The sequence below is a fragment of the Tubulanus polymorphus genome, chromosome 3 (assembly GCF_964204645.1).
Source record: "Tubulanus polymorphus chromosome 3, tnTubPoly1.2, whole genome shotgun sequence".
Classification (NCBI taxonomy): Eukaryota; Metazoa; Nemertea; class Palaeonemertea; order Tubulaniformes; family Tubulanidae; genus Tubulanus; species Tubulanus polymorphus.
Genome location: NC_134027.1, coordinates 20,167,102 through 20,191,867, shown reverse-complemented (window position 1 = coordinate 20,191,867; position 24,766 = coordinate 20,167,102). Strand labels below are relative to the sequence as shown.

The window sequence follows — 24,766 nt, the reverse complement described above, 5'->3', positions numbered from 1 at the left end:
TGACATTGGCAGTAAAGAATGGGGAACAGCCTCTTCTGAATAGAAAAACATGAAATTATATACCTCCGGTTTATAAATATCACAGTGCTTGGATATCACTGTTATTCCAACTATCAGTATCCATGGGATTATTTTGGATTCATTCTCAGCGTCAGAATACGTATTTCTAGAGCAGTGGAACGGCAGCCTACTTGTGACTGAAACCCGTATGTGATCGTGTGGGAACACCTTTACTAAAGTTAAAACCATTTCATGATGACACGAAACATCAAACGGTAAACGGTAGGCTACCACCATGATACGATATCACCAATAAAGATAGATCATTTTATTCAATTTTACCAGAGTTGTTTATTGGAGGAAAATATCATTGTTAAGTACGCCGAGAACAACCATGTTGTATCATCAATCAATTGACCGACATTGTAATATTCGATTCGGCTATATTCTAATATATGCTTTAACTTTAGGACGCCCTACCCGCCTGCTGCGTACTCATAAGGTGGTAGCACCCTCTTACGCACTCGGCAGAGATTCGCTTTGTAATGCGCGCCGGGAAAAAATACCTTTCATTATCTTTTCCATGCGTTAAACAACAGTGATTGAATTTACGCGTTGTTTGTCGTAAATTGCAATATTGCGATGGTTATTTGCCGCTGCTGTTGTTTTTTTGGAATTGAATTGAGCGGCCTCGGTAGCTCAGTGAGATAAGGCGTGATGCTGTTGAATCCACTATCAATGCTGAGTGACAAGTGGGTTCGAGTCCTGCTGGCTGCGAACAGTGTGCGGGCAACACTTAAAAGGCCGTACCGTCGTGAGGTTAAATGAACAATCCAATAGGAATAGTCGTGGGAAACCAAGACCAAACGACGTACGTAAAGCCAAACAAACAAAAAGACAAACAAACAATCATCAGCCGGCCTCAGTGACACCAACGCCGGCATCGCTCTCTGTGACGTTTTGCATGCGTACATGCATCAGAGCTTGGAGCTCTAAGATCAGAGGGTCTTGCAATTGCATTCAGAAAAATCGTTCTGTTTTTGTTTTCATTATTCAGTGGGGCCTAACAGTTCATGCGTAAAAATGGGTTTTTGTATCCAAATCTTGATTGATATAAATATCTTGGCTGGGACATGATGAAAACATCAGAATAAACTAGTTTCGTCTTTTTAACAGAATCGCATTAATGAGGTTTAACAGTACAAATAGCCTAGGCTAAATCGTTTGGCAGAAAATAAATTCATTTTCAGGAATAAAATCGTACTAGACAAATAGACCTTTAAGTCTGTGGTCCTCCCAATCAACATCGTCATAGAAGATTTGCCGGCAGATGTAAAACATTATAACCACTTAATACCACACTATAATCTACCAATGCTTCAAGGCCCATGGGCCTCTTGTTTGAGGTCATTGTTTACTACCAATAATGTATTAAGGACTCTTCTGTTACTTTGTTTCTTTCATCACCTCATAGCGGCAATCTAATATCGCAGCGCTAGTACATTTATATATACGCACTCCAGCAGTCAGCCGCGTGCGTGTTTGCGAATGTAGGTTACAATATATGGTTCTGTGTGTTAGAGATCACCTGAGCGAGTCTATATATAGCAGTGACTCGGCAATTAGAGTACACACAGCACTCTCACACATCGGCAGGCGCGTATTGTCAGCCTCATACATCGTCAATTAAGACAAACTAATTGACAAATCAGTGAATTAAAATCTCCTGATGAAGGGCCTCGGCTTATTGGGCGAAGCATTAAGAAATCCATGTATTTTAGGCTAAAAAATTGCCCTCGGCTTATTGGCCGAGTCGGCTTAATAGCCGGAAAATACGGTACTTGGAGCTTTTTCAGATCTTCCTGTAGGATGTGTTGGTCATGTATGCTCTCTATTGTGCGGTACAATAGGTAGTCGTTCGTGAATAAAGGGACCTGTGATTAGACACTGCAGTAGGTCGTTTATGTGACAAAGGAACAATAGTGGACTGAGGACCATTCCGTGAGGGACACCTGATTCGACTGGTACCCCGTCCGATTTGCTTCCATCTAGGGCGACTCTCATCGTCTGTTGGGTGAGGAGGTGAGGTTATCCAGTGTCCAGGTTAGCCAGAATCTTCCTGTTAATGCCTTCGAAAAATCGAGCAAGGCGATGTCCACTTGCGTGCCTTTGTCGTACGATTTAGTTAACTCATCGATTGTTGTCAGGAGTTGGGTTTCGCAGGAGAAACCAGCTCGGAAACCATGATTAAGTGCAGGCCAAATGTTGTTCGATTCAAGGTGATTTATGATGTGGCGGTAGATAATGTGTTGGAGTATCTTGCATGACACTGATGTGAGGGATGCCCGATGCTTGCCACCCTTCTTAAAGATATATGAAATGTTTGCCTTTCGCCAATATGAGGGCAGAGATCCAATGTCGATTGAGCGCTGGAAAATGAGTGTGAGTGCCAGTGCTATGGAGCCAGGGCAGTGCTTCAGTATCTGGTTTGGTATAGCGTCCGAGCCGCAAGCCTTCCGGGGGCTGATCCTAAGAAGCAGTTTCGTTACCCCAGCAGTGTCGATTTTCAATCTCGTAATCTGTGAGTGGTCTCCCCTAGAGAGATTGGGGATGTCATCATTTCCTTTGGTGAAGACAGTCTGGAAATGTGTCAGACAATGGTCCCTTTGCACGTGAGACTAGAATGTATCCATTTTGATTTAGTCTCGGAATAAACTGTGTACTGGTACATATATATTTACAATACATCAGTGTATGGATTCAGATGCAGATCTATTTTTCACTAATACACAAACAGATTCACCCACAATCTTATATTCATATTAAAAAATTAACTCATTGCATACTTAATTTGCAATTTTCTTCTAACAACAGTTTAAAATTTACAGATAATGGTCCCTTTCAGGTGACACTAGAATGAAGCAGATATGACTTTCCTCAATAAAATTAGATTGTATCACACCGATTTGTAGAAAATCAATATATTGAAAACAAACAAGATTTTTCAGGTTATTGTATTTACTACAACTATGTGCGATTCGAGTAGCTTATCTACAATCACCAATGTACTGCCTCTCCTCTTCAAGCACTTAACATACCGTACTTAACATGGTTTTATTTTCATTCTTTCAAATCTTTAATAGCCTCACACATCATCTGCGTGAACTGTTTATATACATATATAACCCCTCAGCCCCTGTTCAAGGGATACAGGTCAAACAATAAGGACACTTTCAACCTAAATGAGATTCCCTTATTTCATCTAGGCTACTATCTTCAAGTCAAGACTATGCCCTTTATAATACAAAACAAGAAAAAACAGTTAAATTCAGAATATGGATATGATATGTTTTACGTGGTTTAATGCTCTCAGTCAATTCAGATCATCAGCTCTGGAATCACTTGTTGTAGCTCGACCCATTCAATAATTTGTACTGTATGTAGTTTCCAAGTGTCTTGTACAATCCACCACAACATTTTAGCTACTATCTCGCCAACACACCTGAAAAATGTAATTATTAATCTTGAACAGAAGAGATCGAGTTGAATTTCAAAGTTAACGATCATCGAGGCCAATAAAACCAAAGAAATGGAGTTTATTCAAGCTAGAAAAACATCATATGGTACGTCACCCACATTCGCTAAATTAAATACTTGAACCTACCAGAGCTCAAGGCTGCTGCTATATCAAGCCTTCCTTCGTCGATACCTACGTCACTCTCACCTATCTTCTATTCAATGTCTTATGTGTGACATAAGCATTCAGGTAGGTTCCAAACATTTAAAGTAATTGGAATAGTGTTTTCATTCAGTACCTGTACAATAGGGGCAGTTCCAACTCGCAGGGGCTTGCTTAATTCATACGCAATGGAAGTGAAAGCACATTTCACAATTATCACACTGTATCATTTTGCCATATTCTTCCAGTGAACAGAGGCAGTGAGTCTCCTGGTTTGCAAATGAACTCTGCAAAAAACATTCGGGACAAAACCAACCAAATTCTGGCTCCCTGAACATGCCAGCACTGGTCAAGTGAAATCTGACAATAGCACAAGATTTCCCAGAACATACTACTGTGTCATCAATATCTTCCGGCATTTCACACCGACATATCAGGTCTGGGGGGTCAGAGCCCCGAGAAGTCTCTGCCTGATTTTCTACAGGCTGGTCTTCCTGTATATTTTCAACAGCATCATTTTGAGGCTGCGGCCTATTGACATCAATTAAACTCTTACGAAGTTGCAGAGCCTGATTATTACGGCGAGTTGTGACAGCCTTTCTTGCTCCTGCCTTTCTACGTTCAGAAACAGTAGACAGGTGCTCCAGCCACATGTCAACATCTTCTACCGACAGGAGCAATTCCTTGGCAAGTTTTACCTTTTCTTCCAATGTGTTTTCTTTTTTCTTATTCTTAAAGTCTTCATACTTGTTCTTTATAACTACCGATGGTAGTTGGTTAATAGCTTTGTTATTTGATATAAATATTTCTGCTGCAGGGAGATAATGTCCAGTGCATGGGCCTTCACAAGTTTTTCTTAGGCAAGCTTCACCCCACCTGTACCTAGGATCTACGACTGGCAACGGAAGAAATTGTATGGGCGGTGGATTCTCAAACCATTCTTTAACATAGTCATATGGTTCAGTGCATGGTGGGTTTATGCAGTCCCTGTTTTTGCAATTTTGAACATTCAAAACAAATGCATAATTGATAAGAGCATCAGCATTGATATGCCATCCCTCACAGCCCAAACATCTGTGAAGTACCGGTAAAGCAGAGGCTTTCTATTCTGTAGCTCCAATTTCTTTGTTTTCTTTCCATGCAGGAATGTCAAGAGATCATCGCGGCGATTTGTAAGGTCATCGTCTACCTTTCCTTCAAAGAAATTTATTTTCTTGTTGTTGTAAGTGGCCCCTCTTACACGATCTAAATACACGTCTCTGGCTGCCGTCAAATTCTCATTCAGCTTTGCATAGTCAATTCCCTCTTCATTGAAATTCGAACCACAAATGGTAGATGGAATAGATATCTTGCTATGTGCTTTTGTGATACCACCATTGAGCAACTCCACACGAATCAAATTTGATGATATGCTGTTTCTGGCTGTGACAGAAGTCAATACCTTTTTCATCGTAATGTGGAATTCTGTCCACAAAATTGGACCTCTACATGGCTTGGTCCTTCATCCGACGCCCCATTTACTTGTATGCAGGCAATCGGCTTATCCTTTAAATATACAGCACATTCTTCTTCATTCATCAGATTCATCAGGTCTGACATGTGTTGAGTAGGTGATTTCGGAATAAGATGATGAGGTTTCACCACTCCTAACGCCATTTCTGCTGTTGTTTTTGTTTCCATAAAAGGTAGGTTGTGGTCTGAATTATGGATGGATATTTGTTTACGTAATCAGTATGTGTAGTTATCTCTGGTTGATTGTACAGACTTATACTCTTCCCCTGTTTATGTGTGAACGTAGTGTCTAGCCTGAAGCCAACTTGGTTATCTCGGTTGATCAATACTTTGTTCCGCCCGTCTGCTTTTTGGACAAAGTCTAGGCCCTTGTAGAACGCAGCACTCCAATGGCTGTCGGTGTTGAACTTTATTGAGAACCCTTTCCGTGCTCGCCTACAGGTTACTTGGGCTACACCTTGGTACCGCTTTGTGGAAAGTCTGCGTTTATTCCTTACCACACATAATTGCACAACTGTGCCATACCCAATCTTTGTACCGTACAGACCTTGTAGATACTTCTGAATTCTCCGGAAAGTAACCTTTGGGCCCGTCTTCCTGTTGCCATCGAAAGTCAGTTCCTGTTCTACAACACTGATCAGCTCCTATTCTCCTCTCCTGCACAAATTGCTCAATATCTTGACCAATGCTGGGAAATCTTTTTATGATTGTCGATGTACGGCTTGTATATTGCCGGCGAAGTATACCCTGTTCAGCAAGTTAGGTGTGCAACTGCCGTTTCATTCTCCGCTTGATAGATGATATTTTGATTAGAGCTTTTACAGATGGAGAGGTAGAACGGTCATTATCGATCCAGGACTTTGGAGCTGCAAACCATTGTTCGGGATCTTCCGTTTCATCATCAGAATAAATGTCTGTATCATAATCGCTATTATTTTCACCGTTATCAATGGAAACTGGTTGTGTGTAGTCATCAGTGCTGTCTGTAATAAGAGTTTTGATGTAACTCCTGGCTTCAACCTCAGCCAGGTCACAAACCATACCACGGAATTCAGCTGCAGTATCCAATGCATCTTCGTTTCTGGTATCTATAGATTTCTTATTGAAAACACCTAAACGTTCGCGTGCTTGTTTGGCTGATAAGTGGCCTGTTGCAGCAGCCTGAATAAATGTGCGGTCACTCTCATTGCTAGCTAAAGAACACAAGGCTTTGAGGTAGTCTTTTCCAATAACACTGATTTTCATCTTTTCAGGCATGACATGTCTCAACCAGACCACCATATCGTTATAATTAACCCCATCTTTTTTTGCAACGCAATATAGTTTTTCAACACCAGGACTACCAACTTCGAAAATGACCAGTGGAATATGCATGAGCGTTCTTACTGCATGAGTAAATTTATAAGCTGATTTGAAGACATTAGTATACGTTTCTTTTACTGGAATAATACCCTCTTCTTTGTAGAGGGGCACCAAAGTACAAAAAAGTCCTCTAGAAATTAAGTTCCGTTCAACAGAGATACCATATGGACAAATTTGGTATCATTCGAAAGCTTTGCATCTACGCTTCGGTGCATCGATATCCGTTTAAAACTGGTGCAATTTCCATGGAAACGGATACCAAGTGGCAAACAAGGGTGAGCTGTTGCGTGGTTTTCTGACATCTGCAGTTTGAGAATTGTAAAAAAATCTGAAATTCGATTTCTCGAGATTTAATGATATCATCAGAAAAATATTACAAACCAATGTTTGAAAAAAGTAATCTAATTGAGCTCTTAAAAACGGTAAAAATATGAATTTATGGAAATAGAAAGTTTGTGGTTGAAGTAGACTGGTTACCGGTCTCTATTTTCATATAATGGGACAGGCAACCAGTCTATTGTTGAAGATGGTGCTAACTAGCGCTGTGGATCGCTATGGATTGACTTGGCGGGCGAGGACGTCGGCGCTATTTGACGCTGTGGATCGGGTCCGTACGCAAGGACTAGTCGCTAAAGCTGCGCTGTTACCGGTATGCGATCCACTTCTTTTTCGCTGTCCCGGCGCTAACTTGCACTAATTTTCAATTCCCGGCCCCCTTAGGGTGGGGACTTTCATTGACTGGTGCATTGCCCTGGATATAGCTCCAGAATGGTTCATTATTGCATTTTGCGAGACCTTCCTTTACTACTGTTTTTGTGGTCGTACTCTTGCTTTCCGCATTCAATCGCGACAGACCATTTGGAAGTGGTTGTAGTTTCGCCAGTTTTGTGATCTCCTGGCTTTGTTATACTGTCAACGTTTCTTCCTCAGTAGTGTCTTGATTTCAGCATTGATCAATGGTTGGTATGATCAGCTGTGTCTGATAAGTTTTGATGGTATGAAACGTTCTGTTGCTGTGGTGATTGTTGCATGGAAAGTATTCCACAGGGCTTCCACTGGTTTATTTTGGTCAATCATTTCATGTAGACGGTCCCCTGTACTTAGGCTATCCCCAGTGTTCTCCACGGGCTGTTTTAGCAGGGCGGGCCGCCCTGCTACAATTTAATGCTGCCCTGCTAAAAACTCAGCGCCCTCCCTAATGTTTTTACTGCCCTGCTTAAATTTTTTTCGGTTTCGTTGTGCTATGCGTAATTTACGGGAAGCTAAATCACGATGTGCCTACAAAGTTGTGAAATTGGATGCGTGAAATGTTCTAGTAGTTGGAACGTAGCCAACTTCTAAGATAACAGCGGTCTCTAGAATGATTGGCAGCTCAGTTTTTCGGAGCCTACTATCAATATCTACAAATGCGCGCGCTGCATATGGCACGTGTCTCTGTTCAATAAAGTTTGTTTAGCGTCTGTGGATCATCAATACATGTATGCGCAAATGAAGTTTTTTTTGTTGACTGCATCATTGATATTGTGTCATATATATCTAATAGGATTTTCTTTGAGCTGAGTAAAGGTAACACATCAGAAAAGTGATATGTAGCGGTGATAGTCAGCCTCAACGTGAGTGTGACAATGTATTAATATCCCTGGCCAAGTGCCAAGTACCTGGTTTCCTGGAAAACTACAACTAAGCCACGTGTTGAGGCATGTTCTCACTACACGCTACGCTGCCTCGGCGCTGTTGCTTGCAAAATATCTTATCTTATATGTCCCATTTGATTTCATCAAAATAGATTTTACGCTTCAAAATCGTCTCGCTTTATTTTCTAAAAAAAATTGCATGTAAGTGTTCATGCATTCATGAATTCCATGATTTTCTGTCTCAGACACTGTGAGTGGCGTTGAATTTTAAAATTTTCGTGGAGAACACTGTATCCCAGTCTGCTCTCTGGTATTGTAGTACTTTCCTGAGTGCTTTCTTGACTTTGGTTGGTTTGATGTCAAAGTCAGTCACAACAATACTATGGTCTGATATTCCAGGGATGGATGAGGAATTCTTGACTAGTGACAGGTTCGATGTGAATACGAGATCCAGGCTTTTATTCTCCCTGGTACATTCTGAATGGTTTTGTGTGAGCTGGATAGCCTCTGTGATGTTGATTACTTCTTGCTGGACATTCCTTTGAGGTGATGATGGGTTGACAGTAGATGTCTCCCAGTCCACGTCTGGGCAGTTAACCTCTGGGTGCTGTGCGAGTTTGACCTCGTCCTCGACCTCGAGTATGACCTTGTCCTCTGGCTGCTGATAAACAGTGGGTCAAAAAATGAGTTTGAGTTCATGGAGTCGATCAAAAGCTCTGCCAATTCCACATTAAATTTTGACAGCGGCATGATGGCAGCAAGTTTGTTCCCTTGAGTCCTCGAGTCGTAAGGTATCTTTTGAGAGCTCTTGGCCTAGCTCCTTGCAGGGATGATAATTTTCTGCCGTTTGGTGGATTTCCGCCTTTTCAATCAATTTTTATCATTTCTCAGATCGATGCAAATCCGTTGAAAAAAATAGGGGGGCTGGTGAGGATAACGGCATCTTTAAGGATAGATTGGTATGACCATAAAAGCGTTGACCATAAGTATGACCATAAAAGATGTTGTAATGGGTCCAAAAATCGAATTTTTGCTAACAAATGAGGTTATAACTTTGACACGAAATAATGCGATCTACTATGTTTATGTGCAAAATGTAGCTTCATCATGCGGCTAAAATCTGTTGGAAATGGAATTTTGAATATCGCGTTCATTTAAGAGAAATCGACAAATTTGTGGTGATGTTTAAAGAAATTTCAAGGAGCATTTTGTTTCATAAAACGGCTAGAAGGCCGATGAACAATGTTACATTGAAGTAAAATAACTGCTCCCTGCGGTTGGCTGAGCTCCCGCTGTCAATCAATGGTAAGGGCATATTCGATTGACGCAGACAAACCGGTCTTTTAATCTTCTCATCTATCAATCTGCTCGGTTCTAGTTTCTCATTTCCCAGTCATGGGAGAGTCTTATATGTTCATTTTTAATTTGATAGCCGTAGTATCGATTCCGTCTCCCCATATCTATTTCATTATGCAAATAACCGAAGATTCAATCGATACCCTACTTCACGGAAGATTATGCGCGCACAATCGAATAGGCCCAAACCTCGTGTATACGGGATATCGACAAATTCTAGTTCTTGAATTACTCGTTTGATGGCGCTAGTCAGAACCAGAAATTGGAACCTAAATCCGCCATGCTCTAGTTCATTTGCAATGAAAATCTCTCGCTTCAAGTTTTCAATGAGCGATATTCTACTTACTATATATCGTCACGCGTAATCCTTGAAATATGTTATCCTACCGCTACGTTGGATATGATAAACCCTCACTGCAAAGGCTAGAAATCAATATAAATGTCCTTAAATTATCAAAAAACATTTTGCAACGGCTGACTGGTTGCCTGGTGGCAGCACTTGACGGCCCAATTAAGATTGTTGGTCCGAGTCCTGGGATTTTTTAAATATTTTTATTATGAATCTACGAGTTTAGTCCTTCTAAAATCAATTTTATATCATAATATTATTTCATATATATCAGTGATGCCTGCAATAAATTTACCTTAGAGTCTTGAACTCAACAACAAAGTGATGACACCCGCCACCAGTCATTACTTCCATTATCTGCTTCGAGCGTCATCGCTGAATTAGTTATTTTTGGTAGTTTTTTTACATTTCTAGTAATCTTTAGCGTTCGAAGTGAGGTTTTATCGAATTCAACACATTGTCAGGATATCATACTCAAAGGATTATGCGTGCCGTTGTATAGTAAAAAAAATATCGCTTACTAAAAACTTGAAGTGAGAGATTTTTATTGCAAATGAACTAGAACATGGCGGATTTAGGTTCCGATTTCCGGTTCTGACTAGCGCCATCAAACGAGTAATTCAAGAACTTGAATTTGTCGATATCCCGTATTGCCGCGATGATTGCTGATTAGATTCGATGATGTTGTTCACCGAAATCAGCAGATTTTACACATCCATGAATTGTTCAAGGAAAACCTTACAGATGTATCAATCAGGTGGCGCCTATGCATTACAAAGATAACATTCTGCGCCCGAGATATTAAGATCCGTGGATCTCTTGTTAAATGCAATTGTTTTATCTATCGGTTGACCGACCGTGTGTCTGTGGATATATGTATTTACATTATTGACTTTTTACCGAGTGTTGCTCGTGTAGTGCTGAAAAACGACTTTTGCAGCCCGTAACGTGGCGCCGCCTACATTGTTTTCTTATGCAAATGAATAGATGATGAGCATCTTGACTTGTCTTGGAACTAGCAGTGTGTTAACGGTAAAACATCGGACGATGTTGTTTGATTTTCTGAGTGAAATATGAAAACTACTGAAAAACGATCTGAGACGATGTGAAAAATCAAAATTTTTTGGGGGAGGACCCCTAGACCCTCGGTCATTACTTCGTGCCTTCGGTGCTCGTGACTGGCATTCGTTATTTCTAAGTTTTATCGAGATTTGAAATTTTCGGCCTTTTTAATGATGGCCTGTATCATCCCTGTCCTTGTAGTTTCAAAGGTAAATTGTGCGGCGTGGGATTACTATCGGTTGTTAACTTGGTTATCAGTTGGAAAGCAACGAGAAGGGAAAGCAACCCAAAAAACATTCTTACTGTATATCCGTGTTGTCTTGTGTTGCCTCCGTGTTAACATACGGGTAATTGATCAATGGTAGACTCCAGCTGGCGGATCCAAAATGGCCGCTTTGTTGAGAATACAAAGTGGCTTGGTTTACCGACTATGGCCAATTGTTTACCCAACATTTGATGGAAATTGGATTTAATAAATATAAATTACTTCTATCAACATGCAAAACCGGGTTTTTGACTTCCTAGAACGGCAAAAATCTTCGTTCTCCGCGACTTGGTTTCCGATATTCACTTCTGCGCATGCGCTCTCTCCTCTATATCGTGATGGTTGCAAACTTCCAGGATCAATGCTGTAGCATGGGAAAAGGGTTAAAGACCTGAAGCTTCCGAATGGTTTGCGATTTTGATGGTCTGAGACCATATAGGCATCGTACAGGCACGGTGGAAGCAATTGTTTTTGACATTCTAATGCTTGCCGATGCAAATTTACTTCAATTTTGTCAAAAATATAGTATAGAAAGAAAAAAACATCATTCAGTAAATTATTGCAGTGTCTTTCAAAGTCCTGAAAGAAGTCCTTAATGTGACGACTGACCGATAAAAAATTTGAAGTGTGTAATTTAGAGTTCAGTGTCAGGGTGAGGGAAAGATATCCAGACTGCTGAACGGTACTTCTATATCAAAAACTACTAATTGAGAACTGATTCCATTTCAGCTTATTTCTTAATGATTCTTATCTCTTGTAGAATTTGGGGTACACCTTGCTGAACTAACAGTTGATGCTCATGCACCGTTAGCTTTGAGACAACTGGCCTGTCTCTTGCTAAAACAATATGTCGAATGTCATTGGTCTCAAATGTCAGAAAAATACCGCATTCCGGAAACATCTCCGGCCGTAAGTAAACCTTTAAGAAGTGTACCTGGCTCAAATAAAATTGGAGATTTTTAGACTGTCTATTGAGGGTTAGGATATATCAACAGTGATCTAAAAGGGTAAATGCCATCAAAGTTGTACTTTCCGTGATGACTTAACGGGAAGAAACTTTAGTATATATAATGACCTGGGATCTGATTGATTGGAAAAAAGTATCTACAATGATTTGATATTAAAAATTCTGTAATTAGCCGTAAAATAATCATTTATTTATCCTTCACTTCGTGTCGAAGTTCACATACAACTCGCGGTGGCGCTATTTATGATGTTATCTATGACAATCCAAGCACATTGTGCACGCTAGCATGCGTTAACCTATGTATAAAAACATCAATTTGTTCACTGTATTCACAGACCAACAGCGCTACTCGTTAATATACGTTTATCATGTCATATATAACAGTAGCAATAGTATACAATAGTTTATCAATTCAAAAACACTTCCAAATGGATAAAATGCCGTGAAATGTCTAGTGAAATGACTGGAAGCCTTTAGCGTCAGAGATGACCTTAGAAACACGCACCTGTGTACATAAACAATTAAGTCAGCACATGCTAAAATTGCCGATTTAAAAGTCGTATTTCTCATTAATGGCTGAATTAGAATTCAAACCATAGCATATTTGATGTTGGTGAATATATCATATTTGAAAATGACTTACGCAATATTCTATTTTGATGGCATTTGCCCTTTAACTCCGAAATCAAATGTCAAACTATGAACTGAATACATAAGATTAAGAAATTGAACGCGTTTTAAGAGTTAAACTTTTTTTGTAAAACAGACCAGGGCCAAATTTAATAAAATTGGCCACTTCTTCCTACATATGTAGCGCTGTAGGCGATGTGATAGTCTGCTAGAATTTGCATATACTTTGTACATACCTGATTAGCAAAGAAATTAAGGGAAATACATTTTTTATACCAAGTCAACAATTTTGGCCGTCATGACTCCAAAAATGGTCTTGAAAGTTGTAAGGCTGTATAACTAAGATGGTTTTAGGCTGGTTTAAAATCTAAGCCATAACTGCAACTGGGGCATGGGGCATATTTCACTGTCTGGCAAACCAGGCTCTGAAAATTCCATTTGAAATTCTTCTTAAATATTTTCTCTCGCAGGCCAAGGCAGCGATCAGGAACGTCATACCGATCGGATTAGGGGAATCTATCAGTAAAGTAAGATCAAGCGTAGCGTATGCTATCTCAGCTATAGCGCACTGGGATTGGCCCGAGGAATGGCCAGAGTTATTTACGATTTTGATGAATGCTCTCACACAGGGTAATCCGAATGCCGTACACGGAGCTATGAGGGTTTTAACAGGTAAAAGATACTCTCAATGTTATTCCAACCCTGGACCCGCTGAGCGGCTTGGAGCATTATTTGGACCGCATTATTTGGACCAATTCATTAATCAATTCGTACCTGAAATTTGTTACCTTGATCACTTACTTCACCAAAAGGCAGACTCTACTATATTTTCCAAACATTCCTATTGAATATTTGGTCCAACATTTACTGATTTCCAGGGATGAGAATTCCCCGCGGATCCGCGGTTTCCCGCGGATTTCAGTATTGAAAAATATCAATTTTCCAAATAGTCCAAAAATGATGTAAAAGTATGGGGGGGGGGGGTGATGATCTCACTCAATTGGTCCGGCGCGATCGGTAATCAGGTGAACCGTAAAAGCGTTCAGTGCCTGTTTTACTTATCGTCACGTAAAAGTATCGCATTTCAATGCATATTCATTGCAACACAGTGATTTTGTATGTACATTTGTACTACGATGAGTTTGTATGTATTTTATCGATCGGTTGCAGACACGCACGCACAGCAACAGTAGTAACGTATATAGGTTTACTTACTGTTGCTGCGTGTGTGTGGCGAACGCTTTCGGATATTATACACTACTTGGTGATGATTTTTAGTGAGCATTCATCGGCGCATTTTTACTGCAATAATTCAGGGCTCGACCCGTAATGCATGAGATGCTGAATGTCATCAAATGAGGATGTACCACATTGAAACTAGCCATTACCTTCCAAAATATAATAGTCGTTCATAGGTTCAAGATCGCTCTAAGTGCTCGGAAAACGTATTTAATTTCTAAAATTTTCTTGGGGGAGGGCCCCCAAACCCCCCCAAATAGCTTCGCGCCTTCGGCGCTGGCTAGTGCTGACGGCTACGCCCTCAGCTGGTTCGCGTATGTTACTCAAGAAAAATAACCCGCGGATTTTACAGGTCGGCGTTCTCATCCCTGGATTTCATCCAATAAACAAATTGTATGTGGGTCTTTTCTGTTTCAGAATTTAGCACCGAAATAACGGATACTCAGATGCCGCAGGTGGCTCCGGTCATTTTACCTGAAATGTACAAGATATTTGCCAACTCGGAGGTAGGTAGATGTGTCACAGGAGAATCCACTGTTCTGCTAGATAGCAATAGTTATCTAGTGGCACAGGGTTCTTTCTCATTGTCTAATATTTAATCAAGAAACTTTGTGTAACTGGACTCTGATCACGGGATGGATAATGGATACAAAATCGTTAGTGTTTATAGGATCAACTGAGTTGATCCTTATAGAATGGTCCTGAGAGTAACTTTCTGATAGCTCTCGGTGGCACAAAGTGTAACCGTTGGATCTACACAGCTGATATTTTGTCATTAGGAGGGAAATAGGTGTTGGAATTAATATGGAAAGTTTCATCCATCAACTCCAAGCTGTTTGGAAGTACTATACGAAAATGAGCTTAATTTCGATGAATTTTTCCCCATTCTATTAATCGATGCTCGACCTTGTTTCTTGATAATGACTCCATTGGGAAAGCCCTTCAGCATTCAAGTTCAATGTTGTATAATGGAATTAACGTTGTATTGATCGTTCTGCCTTGCGCTAGTGATACATTGGGAAACCAATTACCATGTATAACCTCATAAATGGATAAGCTTACTACACAACAGTGTTGTGCACCAAGGTATCATGTTTATACGTTATTGTTTATTTTGCTCAAAAGTAATATGTATTCAGTTGATCCTACTGGACCTATGGTCCTTTATTCTGTTTTCGTTTCATTATTCTAGGGTTATAGCATCCGAACTCGAGCGAGAGCTGTCGGTATTTTCAATACGTTTGCCGATCTGATTGCGCCCATGTCAGAGTTGAATCGAAACGTTGCTAAACAGCTTTTGTTTCCGATTTTGCCGCAGTTCACCGAAGCTTTCGTGAAAGCGTTAGAAATCCCGGATGGCGACACCTCGGACAACGGACTGAAAATGGAAATACTTAAGGTTGAAAGTCTTTCTAGAATTCGTTAAATCTCGAATTGAAATTTGACTTTCATGGAATTACGGTCAAATCTGATAGTCATCGCATTACTACAGTCACTATTTTCTAGTCCAATTTCTACTTGCAATTCAAATTACAAGGTGTAATTCGTCATTTTGATAAGTCATCAACAGAATGATTGGCCTAGCTATCATGGAAGACTTTATAAGGTGGCCAAGAGAGTAAAAATCAGCCACTTTTCCCTATGTATGTAATGTGTGATGTGGTCAAAAATTGGCATCATTAAGGATGGCCCTTCATCTACAACCTACGTTATTAGGTACGTAAAATGATGTTTCATTTTTGTGCTCCTTGTTTTCATCAGGCGCTGACGAATTTAGTGAAGAATTTCCCGAAACGAATGAGTCAGTGGATACCGCAGATTTTACCGTGGGTTTGGCACTGTCTTACGCAAAGCGCTGACGTGTATCCTTTAAATGATTGAAACTTTTTCGTGCACCTTGGACCTACAGCATGCTAGAGCGGAAATTCTCTTGTATCGTTAGTTAACCATGTGTGGATGTATTTTGGCGAAGCCCCGGCATATTTCTGTACCTCTGAAAATGTAGCACAAGGAGGGAATTATGATAAGAAATTAACTCCGAAAACTAAATGTGTAGATGTGGAAATTTCAAATAGTTCGTATCCTCCACATATTATGAAATTGAATTGCGAAAAATGTAGAAAGGGTCGATATAAAACTGGTAACGGATGATCAGAAATCTTGCAACTTTGTAATTTGGATTGACCTTATAATGGTGCCGCCTGGTTTCTACTGTTGAGTCAGTGCCATATTGGTATTTCATGTTCTTTAACATAGTTTATTAGTTATGTGAGAACGTGTGTTAATGATACCGACGCCAGAGATGATCCGGTAGATTCAGACGGTAAGTTCATGTTGCGTTCATATAGTCAGGTTGTAGAGAAGCAAACAATGGTTGCTTGGTGGTTTCATTCAGCAGGGGTCAGAAAAATGGAAATTTTGTGAAAAATGCATATCTGCTTTGAAAAGTCTATTATGAGAATTACAAAATTGTGTAAAGAATTCAAGAAAAGTTTCTGTCAAACTATATTGATACCCTTTTTTGCCATATGCCGACATGCTAAGAATATTTTGGACAAATCCTCAGCCGACAGATCCTGTGATAATAAATGAATACTGACGGAGAAATGATAATGATTCTATAATTATTATATTCTTTATTATTCACGTCCACTCTTTACAGATGTATTCAGCGAATGACCTGGATTTCCGGTCTCATTCCCTGAATGGTAGCATAACTGCATCACAAGCTGGTCATAATCCACGATCGAGGTCCACATTCGCGCATTATACTATGTACCAAGTACTCGCTGCCATATTGATTTTTAACGTGATAATCTTAGATGACATAAGCCGTAATAACATCCAAGATTACTGACCAGTAGCCATCTTTGATTTCAAAAATGCACATTTTGGTCTGTAACTGTGAGTGTATTTTATTTAGAGCATTTTGTATATCATATAAGAATGTCAGATTCCACAATGTATATGAATCTGTAGATGAATTTCAGTCATTATGCTATTCAAGATGGCTGACTGGTGGCCATCTTTGATTTCAAAAATGCACATTTTGGTCTGTAACTGTGAGTGTATTTTATTTAGAGCATTTTGTATATCATATAAGAATGTCAGATGACATTATGTATTAGCAGATTACCACATGAGAATGTTAGGTGACATCATGTATCGGTAATGCCATCCTATATGGCTGACTGGTGACCATCTTTGATTCCAGAAATGCCAGTAAAACATATACAGAATATACACACCCCATTCCCCGAAGGGGGTCACTTTACATTAGATTCTTTACATTAGATTATTATGTCGGGACTCGAACCCTATTGTATTTGAACGCTTCCTTGTGGTAGTAAACATCTACCAGGTGGTGCTCTGGTAGATTTTGTGAGTGAATTCAAAAGTTTTATGAACTTTCGACAAGTTTTGTGGTAAAACAAAAGGCAAAATGGCACCGAATGGGAGACTTACAGTCAGTGAAGCGTAAAGATGATATTCAATTGAATTCCAACTGCGAGAATTGCTCTGATATGGCCTGAGGAGAGGACTAATCTGTTCTGAAAACTACCCCAATGATCCACACAAAAAAAACATTCCACATATTCTAGTTTTCAAAGGTTTGAGTTTAATGAGGAAATAAAAGGGAAAGTGTTTACAATATACTATCGATTTTAAGTAAAATCCGCGGTAATCATTAGTGAATGAAATGATTGATTGTTTCACTGATTAGATCAAGACCCTTTAATCGAGGGTAAGTCTTTTAAGAAGTGTTTTAATTACTTTGTAAAATGATTGAATATACAAAAATTCGTTTTTGCTTTCAATTTTCTTAATTCATTTCAGTTTGAATTGTTAAATCTTATTTCATATTTTTCCTACATTCCAGTAAACCAGTAAAATATCCAACCTGATAATGATACATTGTACAAACCCTAGCCATAGTATTTGACAACACTGATAATATGTCATCCTCCCATGGCAAGGATTCGAACCTGATGGCATCGTTACACTCAGCCACGGCACGAACCCCTGCCACAGTAGACCTGGTGCGCAAGTACATGCGGAGCTTTGCCGCACGAAAACTTGCAGTACCAATCAGTGTAGCTGCGCACTCGGTCTAGTGTGGCAGGGTTTCGTACCGTGGCAATCTCGATTGCCATCAGGTTCAAATCCCTGCTGGGGAAGGATGATAATATGTGGGGACCAATCTGTTGTACTGGGAAAGACTTGTCAGCCTCTTGTTCAAATCCTTATGAGGCAGGAATGTTACTTAATCTCATGATGTTATCAGGCTTAAAACCCCCTATACATATATCATTTATTTAAAAAATGGCTGGCGCTTGGGGGTAGTTTTATGTACATTCGCCTGGTGCTTAAAGGGTTAAGTGTTCAATAAACATGGTCACTGTGGCTACCCAATATTCTATTGATTTGACGAATTTACTCTTTCTTTGAGATCTTTCAAAACGAGGATTTATATGCTTATAATTATTGATTATGATGTGTAATAAACAGAAAAATACACTTTTGATACTAAATCTTCTGGTATCGCTGCCTATAAGTGTCTACACTATAAACTAGCGGTGGAGTAAATGACAATAGCAATGATTGAAATGATTAAAAAACACGGGGGGAACAGGTCTAGCAGTGTGAAAGAGTTTTTGGTCTCCAACTTTTTTGTCGCTTTATTAATGAAAATGTTCTTACATCAATTCTTTCAGGAGAAGTTTTGGGATTCAATAATTTTGTGATCGCGATCTTTGATTTCGTACACGTTTTGATCGAAGTGAACAAATTCCGGCATTTAGTGAAGAAGAATATGGATGACATTGTTTATTACGCAATGCTTTATATGCAGTTGACTGAAGAACAGGTAAGGCTATTTCATCGAGAAGGTACCTTTTCCTGGTCTGTGATATGACTGCCACTGTCATAGAACGATGACCACACTCAAACGTGGTGAACGGATAATAAGATAAAATCCCACTATTTACAGATTTAAAAAAATAATTTAAAAACCAGAATTTATTTATTAAATCTAAAATATTTAAAAGACCCGACGTTTCGATCTCACCCTAGAGATCATCGTCAGGACACCTGACGATGATCTCTAGGGTGAGATCGAAACGTCGTGTCTTTTAAATATTTTAGATTTAATAAATAAATTCTGGTTTTTAAATTTTTTTTATCTGTAAATAGTGGGATTTTATCTTATTAATGCCACTGTCATATTTCATTCTTTCCTGAAAGAATTTTTCTAACCTGGGCTGAAATGTGGTATGTGATTGGCTAGTGATTACATCACGGCTTAACGCGTATGTCACTGCACACTGGGGCTAATTAGGCTGCGGAGGATGTGTTATGTCCTTTTTGCCTTTTTACATGATAAAAGACTATTAGTATAATGACTATTAGTATTAGTACTCAATCTTTATATAGGGGCATATTTGTATTTTTCAGATGAGAACGTGGGAACTAAATCCTGATCAGTTTGTTGAAGATGAAGATGACGACACTTTCTCGTATTCCGTTCGGATTTGCGCCCAAGATTTACTTCTGGTTCGTAACAACTGCTCGATTGTCAAATGAGAATTGAAGTACTGACATACGCAGTTCAGTAACTCAAAGTATTTTCCATAGTGTCATGACGTGTCCATTTATGGTAGAAAGTACTACAGCAGAGACTAGTTAAAGAACCCGAGTTGAACCAATTTCGAGTATGGTCCCTATGCCATGGTTTTTGAAAATATTCAGCTATGGTATAAGTCGGTACTGAGAAAATTTAAAAATCATTATTTGGTCAGAGTTTGTATAAATGTTCTTCCGACTAAATTTGTAAATGAATGCGATCAGTTGTGTTTTAACAAAATGTTACACAGTATCATCGGTTCAATCACTAGGTTCTAGGTTTTAGTTTTCATGCATGTATCCGATGGGAATGGCTCCAAGAATATCAAATTATACATTCAGAGCTATCCCTTTATCTATTGGGTAGCTTCATGTCGACTTTGTCATGTTGTAAGCTCAGAATGTTATATCGTTGAAAAGTTCTGTTTGTTTGTAAAATAAATCCATTTTCGTTCTGTATTGCAGACGTTGGCTAGTGATTTTCCAACGATTGCAGTTGTCGCGATTTGTAAAAGCGTTCAGAGATATTTACAAGAAGCAGATGGTTTAAAAAATGCCGGAAATCAACATTGGTAAGATTATAGCCATATTTAACAACAGGATTGATGACCAGATTGAACTTCATGCAGCTTTCAATCTGCTGTTTGAACCCATTCCCTCAGAAAATCAGCCATCAATTTAAACAATTTAAAACAATGCAACATTGTTTTGAATAAGGTGACAGAAATTAAAATGTTACGGAATAATGTTATTGTAGAAAAATACAAAGGTAACCAGCTATCTTTGTTTCGTTCATAACAAACACCTGTTGCCAACGAACACCTCCCACAATGAATGCTTTTTCAATGAAACCAAAATTTTCTTGTTCCAGGTAGAACGTCTCTACAATGAACAGTGAAACGTTAACACTTTTTCTCATACCAAACATTTTACCTCTCTACAATGAACAGTCCCTATGTGTGAGAATGCCTGGACTGTCAAACATTGTTTATCGATATGTTTGTACTGCTATAGTGTTCACTATGAACCAGTGCATCATCACCTACCGGATTCCCTACAGATTTTCATATTGCCATGCGTGCAAAATTAGATCATCCAGACTTCAAATGTGTGTTGTCTGTGGGAAGTAGGGTCCTGGCAGCAGATTGATTTGTGCATAAGTCATGTGTATCTGGCCTTCTAGCCATAAGCTTTCATTTTGTACACCATTTGCTGTGATTAGTTGCCTCTTATTAAATTCGCACTTCTCATTATTTCAGGTGGAAACTACACGAAATTTGTATGCTAACTTTAGGATGTTTGCGTCAATTGATTCTTGACACTGCAGCGACAGGCAAAATAGAGTTTAATATCGTGACTTTCCTGCAAAATTTCGTCATGCCTGATATGAATGCTGATGGTAGGCTTGACGAATTCCTAGTTGATAATATTTCAAATCCCTTTTTATGTCACTTGGAACTTAAGTCCATTACAATTACCTTCGTCTGTCTGTCTTTTGACAAAATCTAATTATTCTCGGAAGTTTTGGACACGCTTTGGTGTATCAGAACCTATGCATATTTTCACAATCAGTAGCAAACTTGTAGATCATGACTTTCTATTATGGAAGCTTATGACATGTTTAATGATTGTGACGACTTCGAGGTCCTTGGTTTCTGTATATGTTCACCAGGTGTTGCTGAGTTTTGAAATTTATGAATGTTAAGCTTATCAGACAACTTTCCTAGTGAGCATGCTGCAGCTAGTTCCAAAACCCAAGGAAAAATGTCCATATTCATTCCAATTCTAAACATTTGTTAACATTTGCACAGTTTTCAAATATCAATATAGAAAAAGCCGATATGTATTTTTTAGTGTCACCATTTTTATTGGGAAGAGCCTTGTGGATGACGAGTAGATTTGCTTCATCCCTCACTGCTGAACTTCTGCAACAGTAAGTTTCTTAATTCTCAAGTTCTTCCCTCCGAACTGCTAAAAATCCAGATTATTCGTCATATTTTGCATACATTCATGCATAGGTGGATCTTAATTGATATTCAGATTTTCTGCCGTATTTTTATTTCGAATTGATATGTTATCTTCAAAGGCAAATTTTTCGATTCAACTACCCTTCAAGTCAAACTATCAGTCTTTCAAAGTCGTCACTTGGTGGCAGTTTTTTTACCTATGTGAAAACTATGAAATATGAGTTCATAAATGCTTAAAATCATTTGTATCATCGGTTTATTGTATTCAACATCAATCAGCTTGAAGCTGTGTTTTAGTCTTACAGTTCCCCCCTTTTGGATCATTTCAGACCAATGAAATCCGTCCAGTTTATGGGAAATTGGCTGAAATATCATGTTTTACATACAATTATGTAAATGTTGATGGAAACTAATATCAACTGTGTTGATCCTTATAGAATGGTTCTGAGAGTAACTCTCTGTTAGCTCTTAGTGGCACAAATTGTCACCGATGGATAAACATTACTGATATTTTGTCATTAGGAGGGAAATAAGTATTGGAATTGATATGGCAAATTTCGGCCATCAGCTCTAAGCTGTTTGGAAGTGCTTGGAGAAAATGTGCGAAACTGAATTTTTCCCCATTCTACTAATCGATGTTTGACCTTGTTTCCTGACATCACATCTAGAAGGGCTTTCCCAGTGACATTATTATCAAGAACTGTTCTACCATGTACCTGTGACTCATAGGGAAAACCTATTACCATGTATATCATCAAAGTTGAACATGCTTACTACACAGATTACGATGATTTCATCTTTATCAGCTGTTTATCCAAGAACAAATCGATTTTTGTGCTCGAAACTAAATATGTACCGTATTTTCCGGCCAATAAGCTGAGGGCAGTTTTTTAGCCTAAAATACATGGATTTCATAAAGCTTCGCCCAATAAGCCGAGGTCCTTCATCAGAGATTTTAATTCACTGATTTGTCAATTAGTTCGTCTTAATTGACGATTTAAGAGGCTGACAGTAGCGCCCGCCGATGTGTGAGAGTGCTGTGTATACTATCATCGCCGAGTGACTGTGCTATATATAGACTCACTCAGCTGATTACTATACACACAGCCATACACGCAGTACGCGGCTCACTGCTGATTTGCATATATACTAATGTATGAACTGATACGTGGTAGTACGATGAACTCGCGCGTTATATAAATGTATACCATTGCCGCTGTGCGGTGATGGAACAATCAAAGTAAGAATAAAATAGTTCAAAATAGATTATAATTGGTAGTAAATAATGACCTCAAATAAATATCGACCACTTTTCTTGATTTTGACGATCATTGAGAGCATTAGAGTGGCATAGATCAGGAAGTGATTTTTTATGTCAGATCGTATCCGCCCAATAAGCCGATCACGATATTTTGGGTAAAAATCTGAGGCTAGAAAATCGGCTTATTGGCCGGAAAATACGGTACTCAGTTGATCCTACTGGACCCTAGGTCCTTTATTATTTTGTGATTCAGCCATGTTTTATGTCAAACTTAAGTAAGTGTTGAATTGTATGATTATAGGTTTTTACAAGTGAATGTCAATGGTCTGCATCCTGAGCGGCCAGCCTGTGTTCGTATATCAGCAATACGCGCTGCATTCGGATTCTTCGATCATCTGAAACAATCGAATAATACACAACTATTGGCTCCATTCCTCGGCAACATAACCGATGGACTGGTGTCGATCGCACAACAATTCTCTGCAGACGTCAATATTCTTGCTCTGTCACTCGAAACATTGAGCATCGTCATTTCGGTGAGTGTTTCATGTATTATGTATGCATGTGAAATTCAGTGTACACTGGGATGTACATATACGTGGCTAGCTGCCACATAACTTGACGCATTTATCAGTTCATTAATCTGGAAAAGTGTTCCTACTCAGATGTATCTTTTCCTACTCAGATGTATCTTTTATTCCAGATACATTCTATTTATCAATGAAAATTTCATGCGCTGATTGAACGGTCAATCTCTACGTATTTTACAGGTAGATAAAGCATTTACAGCTGCGAACGAAGTCAAGATCGCCCCATTAGCTATCGCTGTTTTACTTAAATACTCATCAGGTACGTTGCACTGATTAAACCCAGTTTTCTACCTCTCAGGCTGAAAATAAACACTTCTCATGGGTCAATGGGCTGAAATACCATCACATATTGACCAATCACTTGTGGGCTTTGAATACCAATTCTTACTTCATAATCGATATTCAAATTCTGATTCATGGATAATTCTCATAAAATGAGATTGTAAATTGATTTGATTCACAGATTCACAATTTTTCAACTATATTAGGCTTTTCTATCTTTTGTTGATGCCATATTCATAATGCTGGTTGTTGCTTAACTTCGGATGGTGAACTCTGGCATAGCGTTTCACAGATATGAAAATACAACTCCATCTGTCAGACATTGGGAAACTTGCCAGTCTTCAAGATGGCTTCTTTTTTGAAAGGGTTTATACAATCTATAAGCTTTATTATTCTTGCTTTAAGTCAAATCAGCTATAAGCAATTATCCTGAGTTAGTAACCTTTTACTCAAAGTCAAACTTTTATCCTTACAGGTCCAATTATCTGTATTAAAGAAAATTAGATTTCATAAAAGATTGTTTTTTCTAGATGCACTGATTGTCAGTCTGGTTGAGGATATATTTAAAGTTTTGTCATCGAATGAAGCTTGCGTTCAGACGTTGCATCAGCGATTGTTACCAACTCTAGTCAGTATACTAACAGCCAGTCCGGATAAAGCAGTCACCGGATTACAAGCTGTAAGTTTCTCATCAACACTATCTCACTAGCTAGATATACCGGATGTTCTCGGATATGGTTGTCTACCGGTTATTGTGTAAGAGGTGAAATAAGAATGAGTATTTTTCGGGCGGTTCTAGTAAGGAGGTGTATTTTTGTATAATTGTAGTTGTGAATGAAAATTTTTCCTCTAGAAACAAAGGTTTTTAGGTACCTAAACATCCGGTTTGTGAATTAACTTGTTGCCAATCTCTATCAAAAATGGGTGATGGACTTAAGAGTGGCTCCATGAATACCTGCCTTCAAACCTGATTGTATCATTAAACTACA

General features: G+C 38.9%; 1 protein-coding gene across 1 annotated transcript in view; it reads left to right on the top strand.

Moving 5' to 3' along the window:
• The window catches only part of LOC141901362 (importin-9-like), a 104,460-nt gene that overhangs the window by 16,053 nt on the left and 63,641 nt on the right, over window positions 1–24,766 (top strand). The window contains exons 2-15 of the mRNA XM_074788555.1: window positions 11,980–12,128; window positions 13,287–13,488; window positions 14,473–14,561; window positions 15,248–15,454; window positions 15,817–15,917; window positions 16,320–16,378; window positions 18,771–18,922; window positions 19,510–19,608; window positions 20,143–20,249; window positions 20,937–21,076; window positions 21,532–21,610; window positions 23,207–23,441; window positions 23,676–23,754; window positions 24,308–24,456. Of these exons, the coding sequence (XP_074644656.1) occupies window positions 11,980–12,128; window positions 13,287–13,488; window positions 14,473–14,561; window positions 15,248–15,454; window positions 15,817–15,917; window positions 16,320–16,378; window positions 18,771–18,922; window positions 19,510–19,608; window positions 20,143–20,249; window positions 20,937–21,076; window positions 21,532–21,610; window positions 23,207–23,441; window positions 23,676–23,754; window positions 24,308–24,456 (1,847 nt within the window). The remainder of the gene's footprint in view (window positions 1–11,979; window positions 12,129–13,286; window positions 13,489–14,472; window positions 14,562–15,247; window positions 15,455–15,816; window positions 15,918–16,319; window positions 16,379–18,770; window positions 18,923–19,509; window positions 19,609–20,142; window positions 20,250–20,936; window positions 21,077–21,531; window positions 21,611–23,206; window positions 23,442–23,675; window positions 23,755–24,307; window positions 24,457–24,766) is intronic.